A 23,246-nucleotide genomic window follows, 5' to 3' on the forward strand; every position below is an offset into this window, starting at 1 on the left:
ATTACTGGAATTTCAGTTGTAATGTATCTAGTATGTCCACAGCTAACTGTTTCTACTTGTGACACTTTGCCATATCTTTTTGCTACGAATAATTTATTGTAACAGTTTCCTTCACGAAGCTTCATTTTACTATCAACCATTGAAGCAATATGAAATCCATCAACGCAATGCCTGACCATGTCTGACTATTTCTACTTAAAGTAAACACCCAGTTTAACACAATATTAAACAACATAATGATCACACGACGATAAATTTACATCAGATCAACCTCAACCAAACAGCAATTTATAAACGCATTTCAGTAGAAATCCCCGTCACTAGTCAGACACAGCGATAAAACCTTTTTCGCTATTAATTGTCACCATTAAACCATCGAACACATTTTTATCGACGATCTCGCGTAACTTACGGTCACGTGGAAAACGCGTTAACGGTAGCAAAACTTCAAAAACAGTTACAAAATCCCGTGACATCGTTCGAAACCTATCCAGCGGGCCATCCCGTTGAAAACGACGATTGCTCCCAGTAGTGATCAAATCTGTCACGTTCACGAAAATCGAGTTTCCGAACGGTGAAAAAGTCCTCGGAAAATCTGGCAGCTGCGCGGCAGAATCGTCGAACGGCAACTCGTGGCCGATTCGAAAGTTTCTGCTTTTTCCGCCTACGCGGAGACGTATTGATTCCTGCTGTTCAGTCAACAGGTGCGCTTACGCCAGGGTTCTCAGTTTTATGAACAGTTGAAAGTGTGCCTTTCATCTCCGTCGGATCGCATAGTTTCTCGCAGTACTTTAGCCTGATCAGTCGCAGCTTCGACGACGCGTCCATTGTCCGTTTAGTTTCATTTTTTCCTGTCCTTTTTTCAAGAAAACTATACTTGAGAGACTTATAAAGTTCTATGAAATTATTGGGGCGATGGAAACTTTCGCGAACGACTCTTGGAAAAGAAGCAGGGATATTATTACGAGATTTTTCATTTTGTTTTCTGCAATTTGATGTTTTATGGATTCTTTGAATGATTGCGTCGATTCCTTGCTCTGAGATTTACTTTTCGACTATGGTTGGTACTACTACTAAGGTACTAAACTACTAGACTATTAATTTATTGAGTTGCTGAATTACTGAATTAGTGAACTGCTAAACTACTAAACTACTAAACTACTAAACTACTAAACTACTAATCTACTAATATACTTCGGTTTATAGTATAATAATTGGTAAAAGAAGAAGAATATCTAATTTGAATTCAAAAGAATTCATCAATATTTATGCCTGTTACACATTGTTTAAAATTTTCGCCACGAGTCTGACACATTATTACAAAGCAAAGGATTAAAAGTACTATAGAGTGATTTTATGTAAATGAATTTGCGACCACAGGATTCTTTGTAAAAAGAAAACGAAGGAGAAACGTGAAGTACGGTTTTTCTCTGGAGGGTTTCGTTCTTGAGTAAAATATGCTTTGAATTTCGTAACTGTATTCGCGCGTCATCTGCATATTATGTGTTCGACGAGTACTGCATATTCAAAGCCGATTTACTCGAGGAGAATGCATCGCGACGGGAAAAGTTATTGGACATTTTTTATTCAGTTCTGATCAACGAATCGAGTTTGCTGAGACTTACGTTACCTTTTGTGCTCCGATAAGGAGTTATTTATGAATAATGAAATACCGTAAATTCCTTGCGACATTGATGAGAAAGGTGTCAGCGTAGCATAGTGACTGCTTAATTTTTTGTTAATTTATAAGTTCGACTACTTGTATATTCGATTAGACATAGAACCATCGATTTTGGAATTGTTTACAATAATAAGAACATCGAAGATCACTTGAGAATCTGTAAAAACAATTGAATTCCTATGGTACTGAGATACTAAAATACTAACTTACTAAGGTGTTAAAACACTGAGGTACTAAGACATTAAGATACTAAGACACTAAGGTACTAAGGCACTAAGGTACTAAAATACCAAGGAACTGAAATACGAAAATACTAAGCAACTAAGGTATTAAGGCACCAAACTACTAAACTACTAAACCACTAAACCACTAAACCACTAAACCACTAAACCACTAAACCATTAAACCACTAAACCACTAAGCCACCAAACCACTAAACCACCTCAAACTGGACAACTAAACAATAAAACCAAACACACAATAAACCAAAACATCAATTAACTTCAATAAAAAAGTGAACCAATAACCAAAATTAAAATATACTGCAATCGAAACATCAAAAAGGCGAAGAACAAAAATAATACTAGAGAATCGTACGAATCGTTGAAAACGTAAGCGTACTATTCGATAATCCCAGGCCCAGCCCCCGTCAAATAAAAATATCATCCACGTTGCACGCGTTTGTTTATAGCGACAAATATTTATCCCTGTCGCAGGGCGGGCTCTATTGTCCCGCAGGCCTCCGACGTTAATTGCGTATCGATCGAGACCTGGCTGGCCAACTGTATTTTCTTCGCCGCCACAGGGGCACCTGGTGTGTCTTCCCCGTGGAGAATCCTAATTACGGCGTTGTTCGGCCGTCGCGCTTCATATTTATTCAGCTAATCGCCGGCCAGCCACGTCCACGTGTCGCTCGTGGCGAACAGGTAGCCTTGTATCACAGCGGAACACGTCCGCTAGCCTGTTCCAACGTGTGATCCAACAATCAATGCAACGACTGCGAATTAGATACCCTTTTGTTGGTTCGTGGAGGCGGGATTGTTGAAATAAATTGTTTATTCACCGGGAGTATTGAAGATAATAATTATTGACTGTGATTCGGACTCTTTTTTGTTCATTGTGGAAATAAATGATTCATTCGTTTGATTTATAAGAAATAATTATTGACTGTGAATTGGATTCTTTTTTGTTGATTGTAGAGATGGGATTGTTAAAATAAATTATTTATTTACTTGATTTCATAAAAATTATTAACTGTGAATTGGATTTCTTTTATTGTAGATATGGGATTATAGAAATAAATTATTTATCGATTGGGATTATTCAAAGTAATTGTTCTGCGACTGTGAATTGTATTATTTTTTATCGATTATACAGGTGGTATTATTGAAATTAATTATTCATTGATTGGAATTATTCAAAATAATTGTTCTGTCACTGTGAATTGGATTCTTTTTCGTAGATTGCAGAGGTAGGATTATCAGACTGAATTATTTAGTGATTTAGATTACTGAAACATGATTTAATGATTACAGTTACTAAAATAAATTATTTAATCATTAAAATTATGAGAATTAATTATTTCCAAACTGTGAATCAGATTGTTTTATTGATTTTAGAAATGAGATCCCTTTAGCAAGTACCTTTTGCATTAATAACAGCTGCACATCGACTCAATTCGATAAACAATCTGGCGGAAACTTTTGAACGCCGCTGTAATAAGAAAACAGGGAGAAATCTCGTGATCTCGAAAACATTTGATCACCGAATGCCCTACAGTTCGGTGGCATGTCGGGATTAGGGGAAAATGGGCGACAAAAGGCAACGGTGGGTAAAATAAATATTGCCTGAGTCATGCTGAGCAGAAATAGCGAAAGGGAGGCGTGTGTAACCTTAAAGAAACTGTTAGACAGAGATGACAGGGGTGATGGAGTCCCGGAAAAGGGAGGCGAAGCGCTGACTACGCGAAAATGAGTTTGGAGAGGCGCGTTAAAGCGCGAAGACGACGCGAGCCCTTGAGATAAGGGCTGCTTTCTTTATTAAACAATTTCAACACGGTGCCTGGGCAAACAGAATTCAGAAAAACTCCTCGTGAATTTCTCTCTGGGAAACTGTTCATCGAATTTCATTGATTCACCTTTTACTTCAATTTAGAAAGTTTAAGGTAATATAATAATACCTGTCAACCCTTTGCACTCGGATGTTTCTTACAAGAAATATTTAACATTTCTTTACGAAAAGATGATGTTCTTCGAGACTAATTCGAACAGAAATCACCAGTACATTGAGGAACAAAGCTGTTTTATTCCAACGTTTCATGTATCGAGGCATTATACAAAATTTAACATTAAACATCACATTCTATAGTTTTACTGTGTCAAATCAAGTGGTGACTGAGTGACCTCTCGAATGCAAAGGGTTAATAAAACATAAAACACAAAAAACAAAATACACGCAAAAATCATCAATGAAAACACTCATAGATCCCATTCAATCCATCACCCTTTCACCCCGTGCCCCATCTATAAAAAAATCCACAGTATTAACCACAAACTACCTACAACCTCGCTACATCGCTACAAGTGATGGGTTGGAGCCTTTCTTACTTTTCGTTCGAGTGTAATATGTATCTGGAAACTTTGGAACACTCAAACCCATCACTACAACTGATGGGTATAATAAACGTCGACCGATCTACAGACTCTTTTCACCCTTTGCAAGCGATCGACGTTTTCGTTGGTGCGTGTTTCATATTCTAACATAGATATTTGTTCATTTTCAATGAGATGGAGTTATTCTATCCATAATGGAGTCCGCGTTCGTGTCGCGGGGATGAAATTAACCGAGGCGGTTTAACGCGTGGACCTTTGCCTCACGTTTTCGGATAATTTATTCCGCGCTCCGGGCTGTTTGTCGCCGGTCCGGGACTCTCGGGACTGCGATTCCCGAGTATATAACCACCTGGAGCAGGGTGAAAGGGAGAACTCGGTGAATTAAGTTTCTGGGAAGACGCTGCGAGAAAGGTCCTCGCGGCGTCCAATTATGCAGCCTTTGTAGAACGACGTTTTTTAACCCTCGTTCTGTTTCTGCCCTCGTTGGCTACTAGACACTGTTGCCTCGGTATTCGGGAATGAAAAAATTCAACTTTGAGTGGTGAACGGATTTGTTTCGATATTTGAGAATAGATAAATTCAACTTTAAATGATGACAGGATTCGCTTTGATGTTTAAAAATGAAAAAATTCAACTTTGAATGGTGACAGGATTTATCCTGATATTCGGAAATGAAAAAATTCAACTTTGAATCGTGACAGAATTTGCCTCGATGTTCGGGAATGAAAAAATTCAACTTTGAATGGTGACAGGATTCGCCTCGATATTCGGGAATGAAAAAATTCAACTTTGAATGGTGACAGGATTCGCCTCGATGTCCGAGAATGAATAAATTCAACTTTGAGTGGTGAATGGATTCGCTTCGATATTTGAGAATAGATAAATTCAACTTTGAGTGGTGAACGGGTTTGTTTCGATATTCGGGAATGAAAAAATTCAACTTTGAGTGGTGAACGGATTTATCTCGATATTTGAGAATGAAAAAATTCAACTTTGAGTGGTGAATGGATTTGCATGGAATTTCTGGATATTGAAAGTTTCAGTTGTAATGAGAGGGTAACTTTTGGTGTAGTATTTATGGAAATGGTTGTGCTGTTACTTTTTTCTTTGAATTAAGGATTGGTGTTTTTGTGGAGAGTGTTCTATTGTTTTTCTGTTTTTGGTTCAAAGAGATACTTGTTACACTTACTTATTTATTTATTGTATTTTACAGTATTCTACAAGACAGACAATTGCTATACTGTCTAATGAGGGTGTCAATTAAACTTGGAATAAAAAAGAAGAAATGAGAAAGAACTGGAGAATATCGGTTCTACTGTATCAAGGGAATTTCTATGGTATTGGTTCTAGATATCGATAGTCGACTTCGATTAATGGAAGGTCTGAAGATTAATGGTTGTCTCTTAGCTAGGATAAGTGGAGATTATTCGGTTGTTACGAGAGAATTGAGAGCAGATGTGGTATTAATGGTTGAGAAACATTTATTGATGACTTTGTTACTGACCATCTTCCGTTTATACTTCATAAGTTCGAGTCTTATTATATTCTCCGTTATCTTTTCTTCTAAATCTGTTTCTAATTGACATTTCGTAATTTTTATTAATCGATACTGATACTGTTGTTGATATATAATATTCATAACAGTTGAATCAGTAAATATTAACATCTTAATTCTTAATACTTAATAATCTTTAATTATCAATTACTTTACTATGGACATTTAATCATTTTGATAGAATAATAATTATATTCCTGACATTTACTATTGCCACTTTCTTTCGATCAATGATTGAAATTTAATACTCGCTAAATACTCTGTGATCGTGTTGCTGATACACGAAACATTTTTTACAACATTTTATCAATTCCACCAATATTCTGCTAATATTACCCGTCCAATCGATCATTGACAGTGCAAACAATCAATACTCCAGAGAAGCCGCCGTTGATACTAAAAAAAGATATATTTGACATCAATTGATACCATTACGTCCATTACCATAAACGATATCTTATGTCCACTTCTATATCCATTAACAGACGACAGATCGTATTGTTTGTTCTGCCGTTCCTCACGTTGACATTCCTTTCTTTCTCATCTAATTCCTTCCCGCCGTAAGGAAAAAAAGAGGATCCCTTAAATCCCGGGATAACGAAATTGCTGAGTTCCCGTGGGGAAGATTCTCGCCATTTATTCCCCATTCCGACGATAACATATTCCCCAAGATTACGAAACTGCTCTATTGATCTTGCCAAGCAGGTGTTTTGCATCTATTTAAAACCATCGGGCAACTTATTTAACGAAAAGTTTCACAAATTTATTTATATTATTATTATTATTAGCCAAATCGATAATTATTCACAATATATTCACTATCCACTAACATCTAGTAACTTATTTGAAAGCAAAGTTTCAAATTTATGTTGATATTAATATTGTTGTTGTTGTTGTTGTTAGTCAAATCGGTAATTATTCACTATCCACTAACATCTAGTAACTTACTTCAAAGGAAATTTTCAAGTTTATTGTACGATTATTATTATTGATTATTTTATTTTCAAATTCTTATAAATAAATTCTTCAAATTTACCTTACTTATTCATATTATTATTATTATTATTATTATTAGCTATACCAATTTATTAATCATTGTTTATCCAATATTCACCGACACCAAGGAAATTGTTAACAAACATACTCCCTCAAATTTATCTGATTCATTTATGCCATTATTAGTACTCTTGGCACCGTTAATTATCCACGCAGTATTTTTGCTAAATTTTTCATCTCAGTCATGGAGAATGCTAAAAAATTAGTGGAGGGTAAAACGAGCTTTGTTCACCTTCATTCGACGTGTCTCTTTTTGCCCCGCCAGTCGCGATACCTTTAATAAAAAGCGGATAATTAATGCCCGCGATTTTATCAGATGCAATTTTCTCGTCGACCGCAATTGCTGCTACGAATTCGCAATTAAAATGTCTAGAGTGCGGTGGATTACTGCCTGCCAAGTTTCGACGGACCTTTCGTCGGGAAAAAAATGGTTTTCCTATGTAATAATCGGGTTTTCGTTTATTCCGGAACGATAGGGTCATCCTGGGATTGATTCTGCAATCAGTCTTGCCACGTTATCAGACAATTCGCTTCGATGTTGGTACACTGATACCCAAAATCCCTTCTTACGTGCACAGTCGGTCGAAAAAGTTTCCATACATCCGTTACATGTTGGATATTATTTATTTGTGAGCTGAAATTTGAGAAATTTTGAAGAAGAAAATGGTGGATGAAGAATTTTTAATTTTTTCAATGGAAGAGACAGTTAAATTGAGAATTTAATGCTGTGGAATTTTTGGAGATATTTTGGGGTGGACAAAGTTTGTTGTTATTATTAATTATTGCAGGAAGTTTCGTGTTTTAGGAATCCTGTGTTAGGTTGATACATTGATATTATTTGTTTATGAGCTGAAATTTGGGAAATTTTGAAGAGAATTGAGGATTTAATACTGTGAAGTCTGCTGTGGAATTTTTGGAGATATTTTGGGGTGGACAAAGTTTGTTATTATTATTAATTATTGCAGAAAGTTTCGTGAAATCTGATGCGGAATTTTTGGAGATATTTTGGGGTGAATGAAGTTTGTTATTATTATTAGTTATTGTACGAAGAATTTGTTTTACGACTTCAGTTGTATTTTGTAGGGAATGGATATGAAAAGAGGTATTGTAGTTTTATTAGAATTTGTTTCATTTTAACTGATGAATACAAACGAGTGTGTTCGAAGTGTTGATATCATATATTGTTTATTTTTAAATCCCTGAAAATTGACAGGCGAATGTAGATTTGTAGGGCTGACTGTATACGGTGGCTTCGAAGAAACGTACGAGGGAATACAGAGGAATATAAAGATAAATTGAAAAATTCGCGTACCGCGTGTAATCCTGAAATTGCTAATGAATTCTAACGTTTACTTAACAAAATACACACGGGTATTAATAAAAACATCTTGAAATGTTTGCATTTCGCGAAAACGCAGTTCAGTGAAATTGCCTTGTATTTTATTAATAATTCCGTTAATGGAACCCTTTTTCTGAATAATTATCTTCTTAAACCCATTGATGACCATTCATATAGAAAGTTATTCTCTTTGAATAACAAATCAAAATGATTCTATACAATATTAATTAGTTCTCTTTATCGCTTTATTATTGCGCGCTCATCTTGCTCAAAGATTCGCATTAGGTAGCATTGTTTGTAATATAGTAATCTTTTCAAATAATCGCCAATAATCGCAAATAATTTAATTGAATGAATACTAGTCAGTAGTAATTCTTAGTATTAATTCTAAAATAGAATTAATACTAATTCGATCTGATTGGGGGTCACCGGTGACCCCACGGCATACAGCGTGTTAATCCCTCATGATGTCAGCTACAATGATGAAACGTTGGGAACAAATTCCTACTGGACACGACTCTCACCCGAAAGCCACTTCTGAATGTAACATTTCCACTTTCTTTGACGAGAATAACCAATAGCGTGCGAGTGTTCGACGTTCTCTTGGCTAAAAGGAGGTGCTGATAAAATATTAAATCATTTGATTGAACCACCCTATCATTGCGCACTCATTTCGCTCAATGTCGCCGCATTAGATAGCATTGTTTCTAATATACAAATCTTTTCAAATAATCGCCATTTAATTGAATGAACTACAATTCGATTTGCTTGGGGGTCACCGGTGACCCGTACCGGTTAATTTTCAGAAAACTGAATTGTGCGGTTGGCAATTTTCACTGAGGTCAACTTATTTCACTATACATAGAAAAACTCAGCTATCATACTGTTATGTATTATATTTTAAACAGATAATCAATTCGAAATTTTATATTTTTTCAATGCTGTGGTAATTAGCGAAGTTACATAGCTAAATGTCTTTATATAAAAACGAGATTTCTCGTTACCAAAACGCTATGTGTTAAAACGAAATATAGGTATAACATATGCTTAGAACATTTCTCTTTTTCCAATAAATTGTTAATGACAAAGTAGCCGTATCAACCAGAGTTGAGAAAGCCAAGGGGTTAATCCCTGATGATGTCAGCTGCAATGATGAAACGTTGGAAACAAATTCCTACGAGATTTCTCGTTACCGGTACGCAATGTATTAAAACGAAATATAGGCATAACATATGTTTAGAACTTTTCTCTTTTCCAATAAATTATTAGTAACAAAGTAGCCGTATCAACCAGAGTTGAGAAAGATATAGGCCAAGGGGTTAATCCCTGATGATGTCAGCTGCAATGACGAAACGTTGGGAACAAATTCCTACTGGACACGACTCTCTCCCGAAAGCCACTTATGAATGTAACATTTCCTCCTTCGTTGACGAGAATAACCGATACCGTGCAACAGTGTTCGACGTTGTCTTGGCCAAAAGGACGTGCTAGAATCCTAATATCCGGCCGTTGCACGATCACGTTCCCACGGCGGCGCGAGCCCGTCGACGAAGACAAATTGAACGGTACGCCTGACAGAATTCCGTATCAGCGGCCCTGACATCGCCGCGGTAGAAATAGAATTGGCTCCCGTTCAGACAGCCAGCCGACGAACAACCGACCACTGATAAATATGATCGCCGAGAGTGTCAGGATCATCGCTCTCCGCGATTCCCCGCCGGAAATGAAGTTTACTCGAACCGATTCGCTATAGGTTTCTTCGTTGGGACGTTGCTTGATCGTTAGTTTTGTTGTTTTCCTCATTATTGTATTGATTAATGAGTTGTTGCTTAATTTTTCTTTGTTGGGGAGATTGGTTGATCGATTGGTTGAGTTTAGCTCATCTATCATCGCGTGCAAAAGTTGTAGAGAGAATACAACAGTCTGGAGAGAACTTGATCGTGTAATAATAATTGATAGCATTCGGTTAATCCTAATTTCTAAGTTATGAAGCACCGGTTAATTTCGTTGTTTTCTTCATTATTGTATTGATTAATGAGTTGTTGCTTGATTTTTCTTTGTTGGGGTGATTGGTTGATCGATTGGTTGAGTTTAGCATGATTTGTTGGGGTTAGTGTTTGAAGTATATAGAATATTAGTGTGATTCATTGGAACTTGAGGGTTGTATTTGTGAAATTGTAGTTATAGATGGTGACAGTATCGTTCAACTGTTTTGGTAGAGTGTTAGATTTTTTAGTGATTAGTAATTCTGCGTGGAATTGGAATATTTAGGTGATGGGTGTCGAAATGGCTAAATGGCACTATTTTTGGAAAGCTTGAGGGTATAATATAATCAATTCTTCTAGTTTGGGAATTTTTAATTGAGAATTACTTTTGAATCCTTTGGTAGATGTCGAAATGGGAAAATGGTACTAGTGTTTTCGAAAATCTCGAAAATTTGGCACAATCAATGTTCCTAGGAATTTCCAATTCAATTAAGAAATCAATTATTCCTAAATCTCTATTACAAATACTTGATTAACTGATAAAATATCAGATATTTAACAATTATTATTATAGCATTTATAAAAATTTACAGAATACTAATATCATCTTCTTAATATTTGTAACAGCGTTAGCAATATTACAGTTCAATTTTCGCAAATAGAAAAATCTAGTCGATCCCTCGACAACTCTTTCTTGAAGTTGATGGCTGCTTTGTTCATATCACCCATTGTAGTATCGCCTGTTCATTGTCAACCATTATTCAGTGCCATTGAACGTAATTGACTATTCCTCTTTAGCGTCAGACTCAGATCCAGTAGATCATTGTGCAGCGCAAAGACAAGGAGTTAGGCTAATTGCGATTCATCCGTGGCCGATGGGAGATTTCATTAGGCCACACTGTTAATGAAGCGCGTGATATATCATCGCGAGCAATCTGAAAGGATCGAGATCCGAATAGAATCACCCTGTGGTAAAATTCAAATTGAAACCATCATTCATTTCTGACATTTACATTTTATACAATCTCACCACGGTCCCCTAAAATTGATTAAACCCATGATGAATTCAATTAAATTTATAATAGAGCAGCATAAAAAGTTTCTTCTTTCATTCGCGAATTAATAATCAGCAAAAATTTAATTAAACCTAAATAAATTAATCATCCGACATCTAAATTTGTTTGAAGAAATCCAGCTCGACGTTACACTTTTAATATTATAGATTATTTAATATTATTATTTAATAATTACACTGATGATATTATAAAATGTTTAATATCACAAATTATTGCAGTTTTGCTAATTACAGAAGGTCCAATAATTTAATTATGTCACTTTGAGTGTAGTGGAGCATTTTTAATTAATTAAACGAGAATAGACTGAAAAGGGCTTCAAAGAAATGATTAACAAACTGTCTTTTCCGAGTTCCCACACGAATTTCGTCGTAATTAACGCTGACGCTTTACGATCCCGACAAGTTCCTTCATTTTCCCGGGCCTCTCGCGGTATAATGGATTAATATCGAAGTTCGTTGTGCCAAATCACTTTCCATTGAATTATTAATAGTTGGATTAGCGAGAGAATTTCGTGGTTCCCGGTGAACAAGTGTGCTATCCTTAAAAGCTTCGTCTCATTCCGGTTGTGGTTCTGCGGGTCAGAGGTCAATGTGTGTCGCCATTGCGCCGGGGAAATATATATTGTGGTCAGCGAACGGGAAAAAACAGTGGAAAGAAATAAAAGAAAATGTGAGTGGTACCGACTCGAATTTTCACTGAAATTTGAACAATATTGAGAACTCGTGTTTCGTTTAAAGAGCTTTATTATCCTCGTGATGTTTCCGTGAAAGCTGATGTTTTAAATGAATTTCTCGACTGCAGTTTTAATGAACAATTTTAATATTTTAAGAATCAATAAATCATATCAATTTGATAATTTATTTAAGTATATTGCCTACGTCAGTCAGAAGCTCTATTAATCAAGAGTTTCAATTACTTTTATTAATCAATGTAGTTATTTTTCATTATTTAAATTTATGGACTTAGCAAGTGTATTTGTACTTCTACTAGTTTAAACATTCTAATCTTTGGTGAATATTATATTTGTAATTTGCGTTATTTGTGTACAATTTTGAAATTTAATTTGTAGAAATTAGTAAAGTATCCTTAATGAAAAGAAAATAAGTCATTAAAATGTTAAAGATAGAGTCTTAAAAATTCTTCGAATTAATAGATATTACAAATATTTTATAAAATTGAAAATCTATTAATTACGAGAAAATGTTTAATCATATGTTTACAACACAGGGAAGAAACCATTGAATAGAACAGATTCGATACAATAAAAGTTGTTTAAATAAAAATTACATATTTGCAGGAACTCATGCACATCGACTAGCAAACAAACATTAATAAATACTGCTGACAGTTTTTCGTGTCATTCGTATTCTCCGTGGAATTTTATTTTAATCGCGCATCATCGACTTCCGCACGCAATATCGTCGAATTAGCGCCCGCCATATTGGAAAATTCTTCACTGTGATAGAAAACGTTTATGCCTTTGATTAAACCGAACACTTTCATAGAGATTTCTATGTTCTATATACCGCTCTTTCTTTTCTCTAAGTATTAATATATTCCCATTTTCCCTGGGAGTTTAATATAAAATTCAATTTCATCGAGTGAAAAGAAAAAAGTCGATGACTGCTCCTTTAACGTTTCCTGTCCAGATAGATTCATCAACTTTGAGGATATAAAAATTTAAACGTCATAAAATAAAACTACCAAATTTAATATCCGCTTAAAAACTTAATGAAATACTTTTATGAACTTTGCAAAATGATATTTTGCTTTTCTAACCTTCCTTTTCAGTTACATTCGTCGACTTTGAAAATATAAAAGTTTAAACATCTTAAAATAGAACTAGCAAATTGAATGTCAGCTTAAAAATTGAATGAAATACTTTCATAAATTTCGGAAAATATTTTGCTTCTTTAACATTCTTCTCCAGTTACGTTCATCAACTTTGAGGTCATAAAAACTAAAACATCTTAAAATGAAACTACCAAGTTTAACGTTCGCTTAAAAATTTAATCAAGTACCTACAGAAAATTTTTACAGCCAATAAATTAATGTGTATTATGTCATTTCTGGTTTCTTGGATCGTTCCTCAACATTTCTCGACGTGCACGTACATATTTTACATTGCTCGAATGATTTATCGCTACAATAACGTCGGATATTTGTTTCTGTTTGTTCCCTCGATCGTTTACACTGAGAATATTTCGAAGTGCCTGAAGAAAACGTATCATAGCCGCGATTTGTCTTTGGCCCGCGAGACAGCCACGCGAAAATCTGCGGGAAACAGGCGCGGCGGCGTGTTTGATCGCCGTGGAAAACGCGGATCGAGATGAAAGGTCACGAACTTGCGCGTGAAATGAAGAAGACGTGCATTTGTACGCGTCGCCGAATACATCAGAGAAATGGAACGACTTCTGCTAAAGTGCTAGAACTCTTACTGTCTCCCCTTTCCTTGTTTGATACGCTTTCTGTAAAAATCCAGTGACTTGTCGTGGAACTTCTGACAATTTGTATTCGTTGTTTCATAATGAAATAGTAATGATTAAAATAAAAATAATAAAATTAGATAAAATTTCTCCATTTCACATTTTATTTCAGTTCCTTTGACTGAGATAAAAATAATTTAAATAAAAATTATTATTAACATTTACTGGATAGTAACTGTGTTGTTAAATGGTAATTTAATTGAATTTAATCTTTTTGTTAAAATAGATGCGAAAATAATTAATTTACTATTTTCAGTATTTATTGAGAATAAAATTGATTTTATTGCTCCATGGAAATATGCGCCATTTCTTTATATAAATTGAAGGGAAATATTTCAAATGGAAATCAAATTATGGTTTCGTTAAGGGAACATGCTGAAATATTGATCAACAGAGCAAATAAAATTAAATTGACGACGAGTGACCTAATTTTAATGAATCGAAGACGCTTAAACGGCGCTTGTGGCCGTGGAACGTCCGGCTTGCCTCGTTTCCGGTACTCGCTGGGAAGTTTGCGGTTTCTTTGTGTCCCGTAATGTTGCCTCGATAGTTAGAGAAGACGATTACAGACCACACATACGAATTTACCTTGCTAGTTTCCTTTAACAATACTATTTACAGTAATTCTTCAATAAATTTTCAAATTTTCTGAATTTAAAATGCAACATTGATTACTCTAAAACTTCATAATAAATGTTAAGCAAGATTATATTAAAAAATAAGGAACACTTATATTTGCTAATGCTATTAACAGTTAAAATGAACTATGTCGTAGAATATTTTCTAGAATGGCGTAAAATAATGTCAAGGAACATGGCGGCGAAATTAACTGGAACCTGTTTTCGACGTAATCAACGTGATTAAAGGACCGCTGGCCGCGACGACCACATACGAAGTCCGGTACAAAAACAGATTTACTCGTTAAGAAAGTCCAATGGTTAACACGTTACCAGTCTTATGACTCGTAATGACCTGAAATAAAAACTATTGTGCTGGACGTGAATAGTCGAGAGCGACAAGAACCAGAAATAATAATTAACTTGGACCCCATTTTGAAACTAGCAGAATAAAAGTATTTACGGTCCCTGGAATTATTTAAAGAATTATTTGAACCGTTTATTTTCACTTAAAAAAGATATAATGTTCATTAAGGGATGAAAAGATTATGTAGACTTGTAACTGTTACAAGGATTAACTTGATTTTTTTTAAAACTGGACTACCTTCAAAATAGTCGGATTGTTTAGTTGATATCTACTTGCTGCTTAGTTGTTGCTTGGTTACTCCTTTGTTACTATTTATAGTTATTGATATGTATAGTTATTTATAGTTATTGCTATTTGTAGTTATTTATAGTTATTGCTATTTATAGTTATTTATAGTTATTGCTATTTATAGCTATGTATAATTATATACAATTATTATTTCGTTACTGCATAGTCACTATTTAAAAAGTCGTTCGACACAAACTTCCCACTTAATTCACGAGTATTCACAGTAAAAACATCGTCGAGGTTATGTTCTCCAAAGAGACGTGAAAATTGAAAGCACAAGAAAGAAAAACGTCCCGCTCAACATCTTAAGTTTCATGGGAATTTTAGAAGGGCGATCTCAGGAGAAAGCTGTCTTGTCACCTAATAATTCATGGAGATCCTCTGTGACGAATGATCTCTAGAGACACTCCAGAAGCTCTCGCTTGCGAATGTTGTCGATAGAGCCCGAGTACATTTTACGATTTAGGTTGAAAGCAACATTAACTTTATGTCGCGTATAAAGCATGAGAGGGCGTTGGTTTATGGTCTACGGTGATACGGACCGGACGAAGTATTCTTAATTACAACCACCATTGCCTACCGACCTCTACAATTGAACATTGACCAACGTTTAAGTGGCTCAAATTTAGGAGACATCAAGGCACACCGCAAATTAATTGTTAGTACCTCTCCTCATTAATTCTTCTCTGACGTATTATTATTCTTTGGCGAATAGAACAATATAATTCAAATGAAACACATTTTCTCGTCGTGTGGCTTAACCAAAATGGCGTCAGGTGTGACGGAAAATGGAAATAATTTTGAAAGTATCATGGATCAACCACTGATTCCTTTAACAACGAAATTTGCATGTCAATTATTCCTACAAAATATTAATGATAATGCATAGAAGTACTTAAAAAATTTAGATATATTCAATACAAATATAATATTCGTTTCATGAAATATTTTCATTTATCTCTCGGTTAGGTCGAAAATATTGATAAACAAGCGCGAAGCAATTAATCAGGATGGAAACATGAACTAGAGTGCTTCACACGCGGAAAGATAATTAATATTAAACCCGAGAGAATCATCTATCATCGCGTAGAAAAGTTGCCGAGAGAAGGCAACGGTCTGGAGAGAACTTGATCGTGTAATAATAACTGATAGCATTCTATTAATCCTAATTTCTACTGGGTTGATCGATGTTTAGCATAAACTAAGAGTTCCCACTGAACAATCTCCTCGCGCATCTACTTTCATCGTGTTTCTGTTAAATGCCACACTCTCGACGTGTGAACCTGGAAAACGATGAAAGTGGACAACACCTTTTTAGTCCTTCGTTCGCGCGTGTTCCAATTAGGGCGACGATAGACCCTTTTTTTCTTTGTTTTCTCGTGCAGTCATTGTTTCATTACGCTGCGGAAGCTGGTCTCACGCTTTTTTTACAGTTATCGACGTGTACCAGCATGACGAGCATCAAAAAGGAAAATATTATGACGCCGGTCTGTTTTAGTTTCGAACGTTTCAAACGTTTTTATTTCACGAGTACGATCTGAAGTAATAACTTTCAAATACTGCCAGTCGTAATATAAATCGATTTATTTGACAATTTTCGAAATGCAAGATCAACGAAGGAAATAAGTAATTAGGTCAAATTAAACAACTCCTTTATTTTTTCAATTTCTCTGCAATATTTCGACGAAAACTTTCTGTCTAGTAACAACTAAAATAATTCGTTTATCCTCAAATTTCGAAGATACAAAATTCAAAAATAAATAACTCGTTGAACTAAATCAAAGAACGACTACTCCATTTTCCAAATTCCTCTAGAATATTTCGACAAAACTAGCAACCTATTACTAAAATATAAATTCATTTACCTCCAACTTGCAAGCATACAAAATTCCAAAAGAAATAACTCCTTGAACTAAATTAAAGAACAAATCTTCCAAATATCTCTGCAAAAGCATCGTCAAAACCGTTCCATTCACTGGTGCGTGAAATATAAATCTTAATCGTCGTATTTTCGCGATCTTCCCCAGCGAAGCAAGGATATCCAAGATAAATACTGTGCTCAAGTGACACGGCAGACCCCCGAACTCAAGGGCGCGCCTTCGAAGATGACCTTTGCTGCGCGATCATTATACGTAATTGCGGCTAATTGAGTCACCGTCGAACTTGATTCCCGCCCCGGAGTCTTCCTCTTTGGCCGACGACGTGTCGACGGCAGGCATCCGCGATCGTTGTTCTACTATTTTGGATAATTCGAGAATACGACGGGGATCGGAATTCTACCTGGCGACCCTCGATCGATGTTCGCCGGCCCTTTCGAGTGGACCGTAGAGTGGTTCTGCGGAGCCGAATTCCCTGGCAATTTGTCTTCCGACAATTTACCGTCTCAGCGCTAATTCCTTAGATAACAATTAGAACTTTGAGATACCGGTAACCCGAGCAGGAAATTTAAACTAATTTGCGCTGCCTGCGGAACAGTTGATCAAGCTTTCGACCCGTTTTTCAATTAACGAATCCTTCGAGCGAAGATGATATTCCCGTGAAACAGAAATTCCTTGTGATCGTGAGAAACAGGAATCAGTTGATGGAATTAAGGGGAGAATGTGGATATAGTTGTAATATCGAAATCGTGTATATTTCTGTTATTATAGTATCTTTTTATAAATAAATAATATTGAGTTGGACCAAATAAAGATAGTTGAGAGATAGGTAGCTTTTAGGTTCTGTTCATTTTATTCATTCAGAAGCATATCATTTCTAAGAGTATTATTATTCATTATTATTTATCAGTACATTTTATGAAGTAGAATCTTTCTAAACCTATTACACGAAGTGCTTTTAAAGTAATGGTGAAATCCTTTGTTGGCTCGCGGCCAGAAGAAAAATGGCGACCAAGAGAAGTTGCCCATTAGATTCCAGCAAGTTTACGCGAGACACCGCGGTGCCCTAACTCGATTTCCCAACTAATGGCTAACGTCGAATGAAAATAATTACGGCGCCGCGTAATAAAGCTCGCCTATCTGCCTACGGGGCGCAACGGCGGTTCCATTACAAGCGCAGGACACTATGTGTTCCCACAGGAACTTCCGCCGGAAACTGTCTCGAACGGTTTCTGCCTTAAACTGCCAGTATCGACCAACGGGCCGTGCACATAACCTTGTTTACTGCGACTGCCAGCCATAATTTTAATCCGCTGTTCCGTTTGTAAACCGGGATCCGGTTCCGTTGGGATAATATTTGAAAAGAAAACACGCGGCACGGTTTCGATCTGTGCACGGCGCGCCGTTGTCGAAATGCAACCGACCGTGACAAGATGGCTGAACGGAAAATGGCCGCTCTTCCGCGAGTCTCGGGGAGAGTTTGGAGATTCTTGTGAAGATTCGTTGGAATGGCTTTGATGGTAGAATTTTGGTGACTGTTTGGGGAATCGTTGGTTGCAGAATATTGTTGGTGGTTTGGAAATGTATTTGTAAGGGGATTTTGTTGTTAATTGGGGAATGATTGATAGGAGAATATTGTTAATAGTTGAGAAGATTATTAATAGGAGAATATTATTAATAATTTGGAAAATTATGGATAGGAAAATTCTGTTAATAGTGAGAAAATTATTGATAGTAGAAATTTATGAATACTACATAAAAAGCGATTAATATTTTATAAAGTAGGTACCTGATTTAAAAGTCTGTTGAATCTGATTTAAAAGAGTTTTAATTCTCAGGTGTTTTAATGGTGAATCTGTGAAATCATATTTTATTACTAACAACTGCAGCATTTTCCGGGAATTATTATTAAGCTGGCGCACGAGACAAACGAATAATTCGACGTATATCGCGGGGTAGGATGGACACACAGGAAAGTGGCGAGGAATTTTCAAAGGGAAACGTTTAACAGCCGTTCAAACCGAAAACTGAGAGTCCGGCATCATATTCTGAAACATGTTTCACTGATATTCCATAATTATACGGTGCAGTTCGTTAAAGCAGGGACACTAATAACTTTTGCCGTCGTTAAACGTACTGAAAATTTAATAAGGACCGCACTTTATCACAGAAATAGTTATTAATCGGCGTACCGTAGTATAATTAGTATATCGGCGTACCGTAGTATAAAGAAGGAACTCGTAGTATAATTTACATTCAAAACATCTCCCTTTCCATGAAAAAATAGATATACAAACTTGAAAAGTTATTCCACAATTTATTAGACATCCAACAGCCTTCCTCTGAATTCTAAGAAATTAAAATGCATCGAAATTACAATTTGAAATTTTAATTCCTACAGAGATTGCCATCTTGCTCGTACCATTTTTGTGTAGCGTATTAAATGCACCGAACGCTAAAACCAATACATAAATAAATATATTAAGAATATAATTACCCTTTGTATTTTATATTGCAACATATAATTTCAATTCGAGACTTTACTATTACTATAAAAAAAGAAGCCGAAAAATAACCAAAGAGACTTGATTCCAAAATAATATTAAACAAACATGAAAAATAAATTAGAGTTAAGACTTAAACTTAACAATGTAAAAGCAAAAGATTTACAATCTAAAGCTTAAAATTTGAAGTTGAAAACCTGAAAGCAATATTTTATACTTTTCCTTCATACAGGATTATCTATGTTCCAGGAAGGTAAAGCGAGAACCGTAAAATCTGTTCAAAGCCGTAGAGGCAAGAGCTACGTACAGTAAACAAACAAAAATAATATAAGTACAATTCGGTACGAAACAAATGCACCGAAGCGATGGAAAGAGGTATTACAACAAAGAGAAACAGTTCAATTCCTCGGATTTCTTTCTGCCCAGAATTCCGCTTCATCGCGAGTTAAATCCGTTTCCATCCTCATTATTCCTGCCGACAAATAGGAGCAACTTCCGTCATTTCCGTTCGTCTTAATCGAAACTCCGTGACAAACGCAGTTCGGCAACAATCGCGGCGCGAGACGCTAGTCGTATTGTTCCAGTTCGAAAAATCACGGATCGCTCGAACGGAACTTCGGACGATGTTAATCGAGCGGAGGGAGCAACAGATTGTTCCGTCGCTGCCAGGAAACTCTCGCGAAATGCATAAACGGGGTAAGGCCGGTTCGAACGGGAAAAAAGATCGATCGATCGCTCGCCGCGCGGCTGTTTTGCGGGTGGCTTCCCGAGGAAAGAAGAGGGAGGAGAGGAGGGAGGAGTGTCTTCTTCGACTTGACGGCTTTTCTTTTTTTATTTAAAAATAACCGGAGCACGAAGACGAGCCCGAGATGCGGATCGCTTCGATCGCCCGAATAATGATATTATATTCGCGATTTAGAGGGTGAAATTGATACTCTTTAGCGAGGAAACTTTTAACGAGGCGAACATGTGCTCCGCATGGCAAATTTGCGCGCGAGCGCACGCTTTCGGGACCGTAATTAATACCTTTAAAACGCGTTAGCTGATTAACACTTTGCCGCCAATGGATATTTAATCATTCTCTAGTGATTCGTTGGTAATTACTGGCAATTTCTTGGTAAAAGTTTTGCTGACATTTTTAATTGTAATCATAAGCTGTTAGTGAAGTTTTCTTGACACTAAAACTAGCGAGCAATTGCATTGACCTTTTTGGAATTTATAGAAACTCCAAGAGCGTGTCTATTGAGAATTGACTTGCAATTCAGTTTGAGTATTGCTAAATTAGTTTCTTTAATCATTTCTCGGAGGATGTGTTATCTTTTTGATAATTACGGAAGAGGAAATCGGGAATGAATAATTTTGGCCCAGTATTGTTAGTGTTAAATAAGGTAATGGAATTTCTTTTGGAATCAGTGCTACGATGAAAAGAATAAAATACAATGATATTAATAGATTCGTTAAAGATATTTCAGTAAAAGCATGAATCATCGACATGATCAGCTAAAAACTCCAGAGCACCCAACAGCCCGAAGTTTTCGGGAAGATGTTCCTCCCAATTCTCACCGTTACTCACCAGCCTCGAGTCTCCTATTTTTAGCGATAAATCCAGTTTCCAAGCGATTTCGCAAAAGTTATATTAAGCCTAACCTGGTTCATTGATTCATGAACCTTCTACTAAGTCAAGACAGTGTAGCATCCTTAAAGCTTCCCTCCCACGAGTCCCGAAACTCGTAGACCCTCGACATTGCAAAAGAAAACGGAATCCTCTTAGCCGAGAGGATCCCGAGTGAACAATGCCTCTATGCAAGCTTCCAGATCAAAGAGGACCACCGTTACTCACATGCTGCATCGGGTACGCGGCGCTACCGACGAGTAGATCCCATGCCCAGGCGAAGATCCGCGTGCAAATGTGCATCGGCGTCACTGCCAGGGTGCGAACTCTGACCACCCAAGAGCTACGGTGTCACCATCGCGACCATTCCACTCGTATCACTGTATCACCATTATCATCATCAACAGCACTCGCGAAATCCCCGGAACAGTCTTCGTGCGCTGTCTCCCCGCCATCGAAGCTACATCGTCCCCTAACTGAACTGCCTTCTTGATCCACAGCTTCCGGGAAGAATTGCTTGCCAGCGTCAACCGCGACGCTCCCCTAAAAGGACTTCATTCGGAGATTGTTCCTTCGCTCCTATAGAAAGGCTCGACACCCGATTCATCAAACTGGAGCTTACTTAGGGGATGTCCTCCAGGAACGGGAGCGTTTGATCAATCGATACCGTTCCCTATTCGATCTGTTCCACCAAGGAAAATATCCACGCCCGGTTAGTGCACAGTTGATCACTGAAACTCTTTCACTTTCGATATTCTAATTTCCTAGATTCTTCTAAGTACTTCGCTCGAGATGCTCGTAGCTTTGATTATGCAACAGAGAACAGTCCTGTGATTGTCATACGTGTTTCCAGCCACTCAACTACGCTTGAATCGTTGCATTGTTGGTAGCTACCGATCTTAGATGATGAAGTGTACAGTATTTAGGAGACCGTAGCCGGCTACCGCCTGTACACGCGACGAGCTACTTGTTGATCGACACTAGCCCACGAGCACCACACTAGCGTTCTGGTAGAATTCCACTGGTTTAATGTTTCATTGGTTTAGAAGGGGATTGATCCTCTAAAGTGGCCGATGATCGAGGGACACTGAGATCGATGTGTTTCGAGGATTTTCGTTTGTGGAAAATTTGAACAGGCAGATGTGGTCGAGAGATTCGTTAGAAATTTCGTATGTGAAGCACTGATTTCTGGGTTCGAGGTGGTTAATTTGGCGAAAAATTCTGTGAATAGATAGCTGTCGAGAGGGAATCTCTTCCGGAACACTCCACGGTACACTCTCGTCTGAGGGACTGGGCGACACTGACGGAAGAAACGCGCGCGTGCCGCTTGGAAACACATAGGGGACGCGGAACGCATGTCAAAATGAGTGTCTACGGGAAGGTACACAATCGTTTTCGAGTGGTCCCACTTTAACCGGTTGGACGAAATTGAAATAAAATATTGGTATTGTGTCGGCGGGTTGGGAAGACGAGGTTCCGACGATTTCACGAATGAAAGTTGGATTGGCCGAGATTGGATAGGGAAGATTGGTGTTTGGTGTTGGATCTGAGTACTAGGTCACTGTGACATGTGTTACAGGTGAATATTAATACTCCGTAGATGAAGATCTGCATAATTTCTAATGAGCAATGATGGAAGAATTTGTGAAAAGCAGTTGATTTTTTGAATTTGATAGGGAGTTTGGGAGGAATTTGTTGTTTTAGAATTAATAGGTGTTAAATGCGAGTAAAACTTCATTTAAAAAGTAATATCTGAAAATATTATGTTTTAATTCGTGAGATAATAGACAGCATATGAGTATAAATGTCTTGTGTTTCACAAAAAGGAAGATGAATGTCGGTACCGCTCTTTAAATTTACGCGGTACAATGTTTTACCTAGCATATCTTACCACCATCTGTGAAATTAAGAATAAAATCATTAAAGTTTCTTATTTTTGAGGATTGTAACTAAATATACATGTATAGTTTGGGTTTTAATTAGTATTGTCATCATATTAATGATTTGTTTAATCCGTTACACGATTTTTCATGTAGGTTTGAACTTATATTTGGTTTTATTTTGAATTTGAAAGCTAAAGCGCTCTGAACGCATCATTTTCAAATCATTAACGGTTTCATAGATGGTGGTTCAACGGTCTTCTGGAACGACGCCATTTTGTAGATGGTTACCGACGAATGGTACATTTCAT

General features: G+C 36.7%; 1 protein-coding gene across 1 annotated transcript in view; it reads right to left on the bottom strand.

Moving 5' to 3' along the window:
* LOC116425041 (uncharacterized) overlaps window positions 1–22,344 on the bottom strand; it is a 90,647-nt gene extending 68,303 nt beyond the window's left edge. The window contains exon 1 of the mRNA XM_031972263.2: window positions 21,284–22,344. Coding sequence (XP_031828123.1) covers window positions 21,284–21,358 — 75 coding nt within the window. The 5' untranslated portion in view covers window positions 21,359–22,344. The remainder of the gene's footprint in view (window positions 1–21,283) is intronic.
* Window positions 22,345–23,246: the final 902 nt, after the last annotated feature.

Source organism: Nomia melanderi, chromosome 2 (genome assembly GCF_051020985.1).
Source record: "Nomia melanderi isolate GNS246 chromosome 2, iyNomMela1, whole genome shotgun sequence".
NCBI classification, from domain to species: Eukaryota; Metazoa; Arthropoda; class Insecta; order Hymenoptera; family Halictidae; genus Nomia; species Nomia melanderi.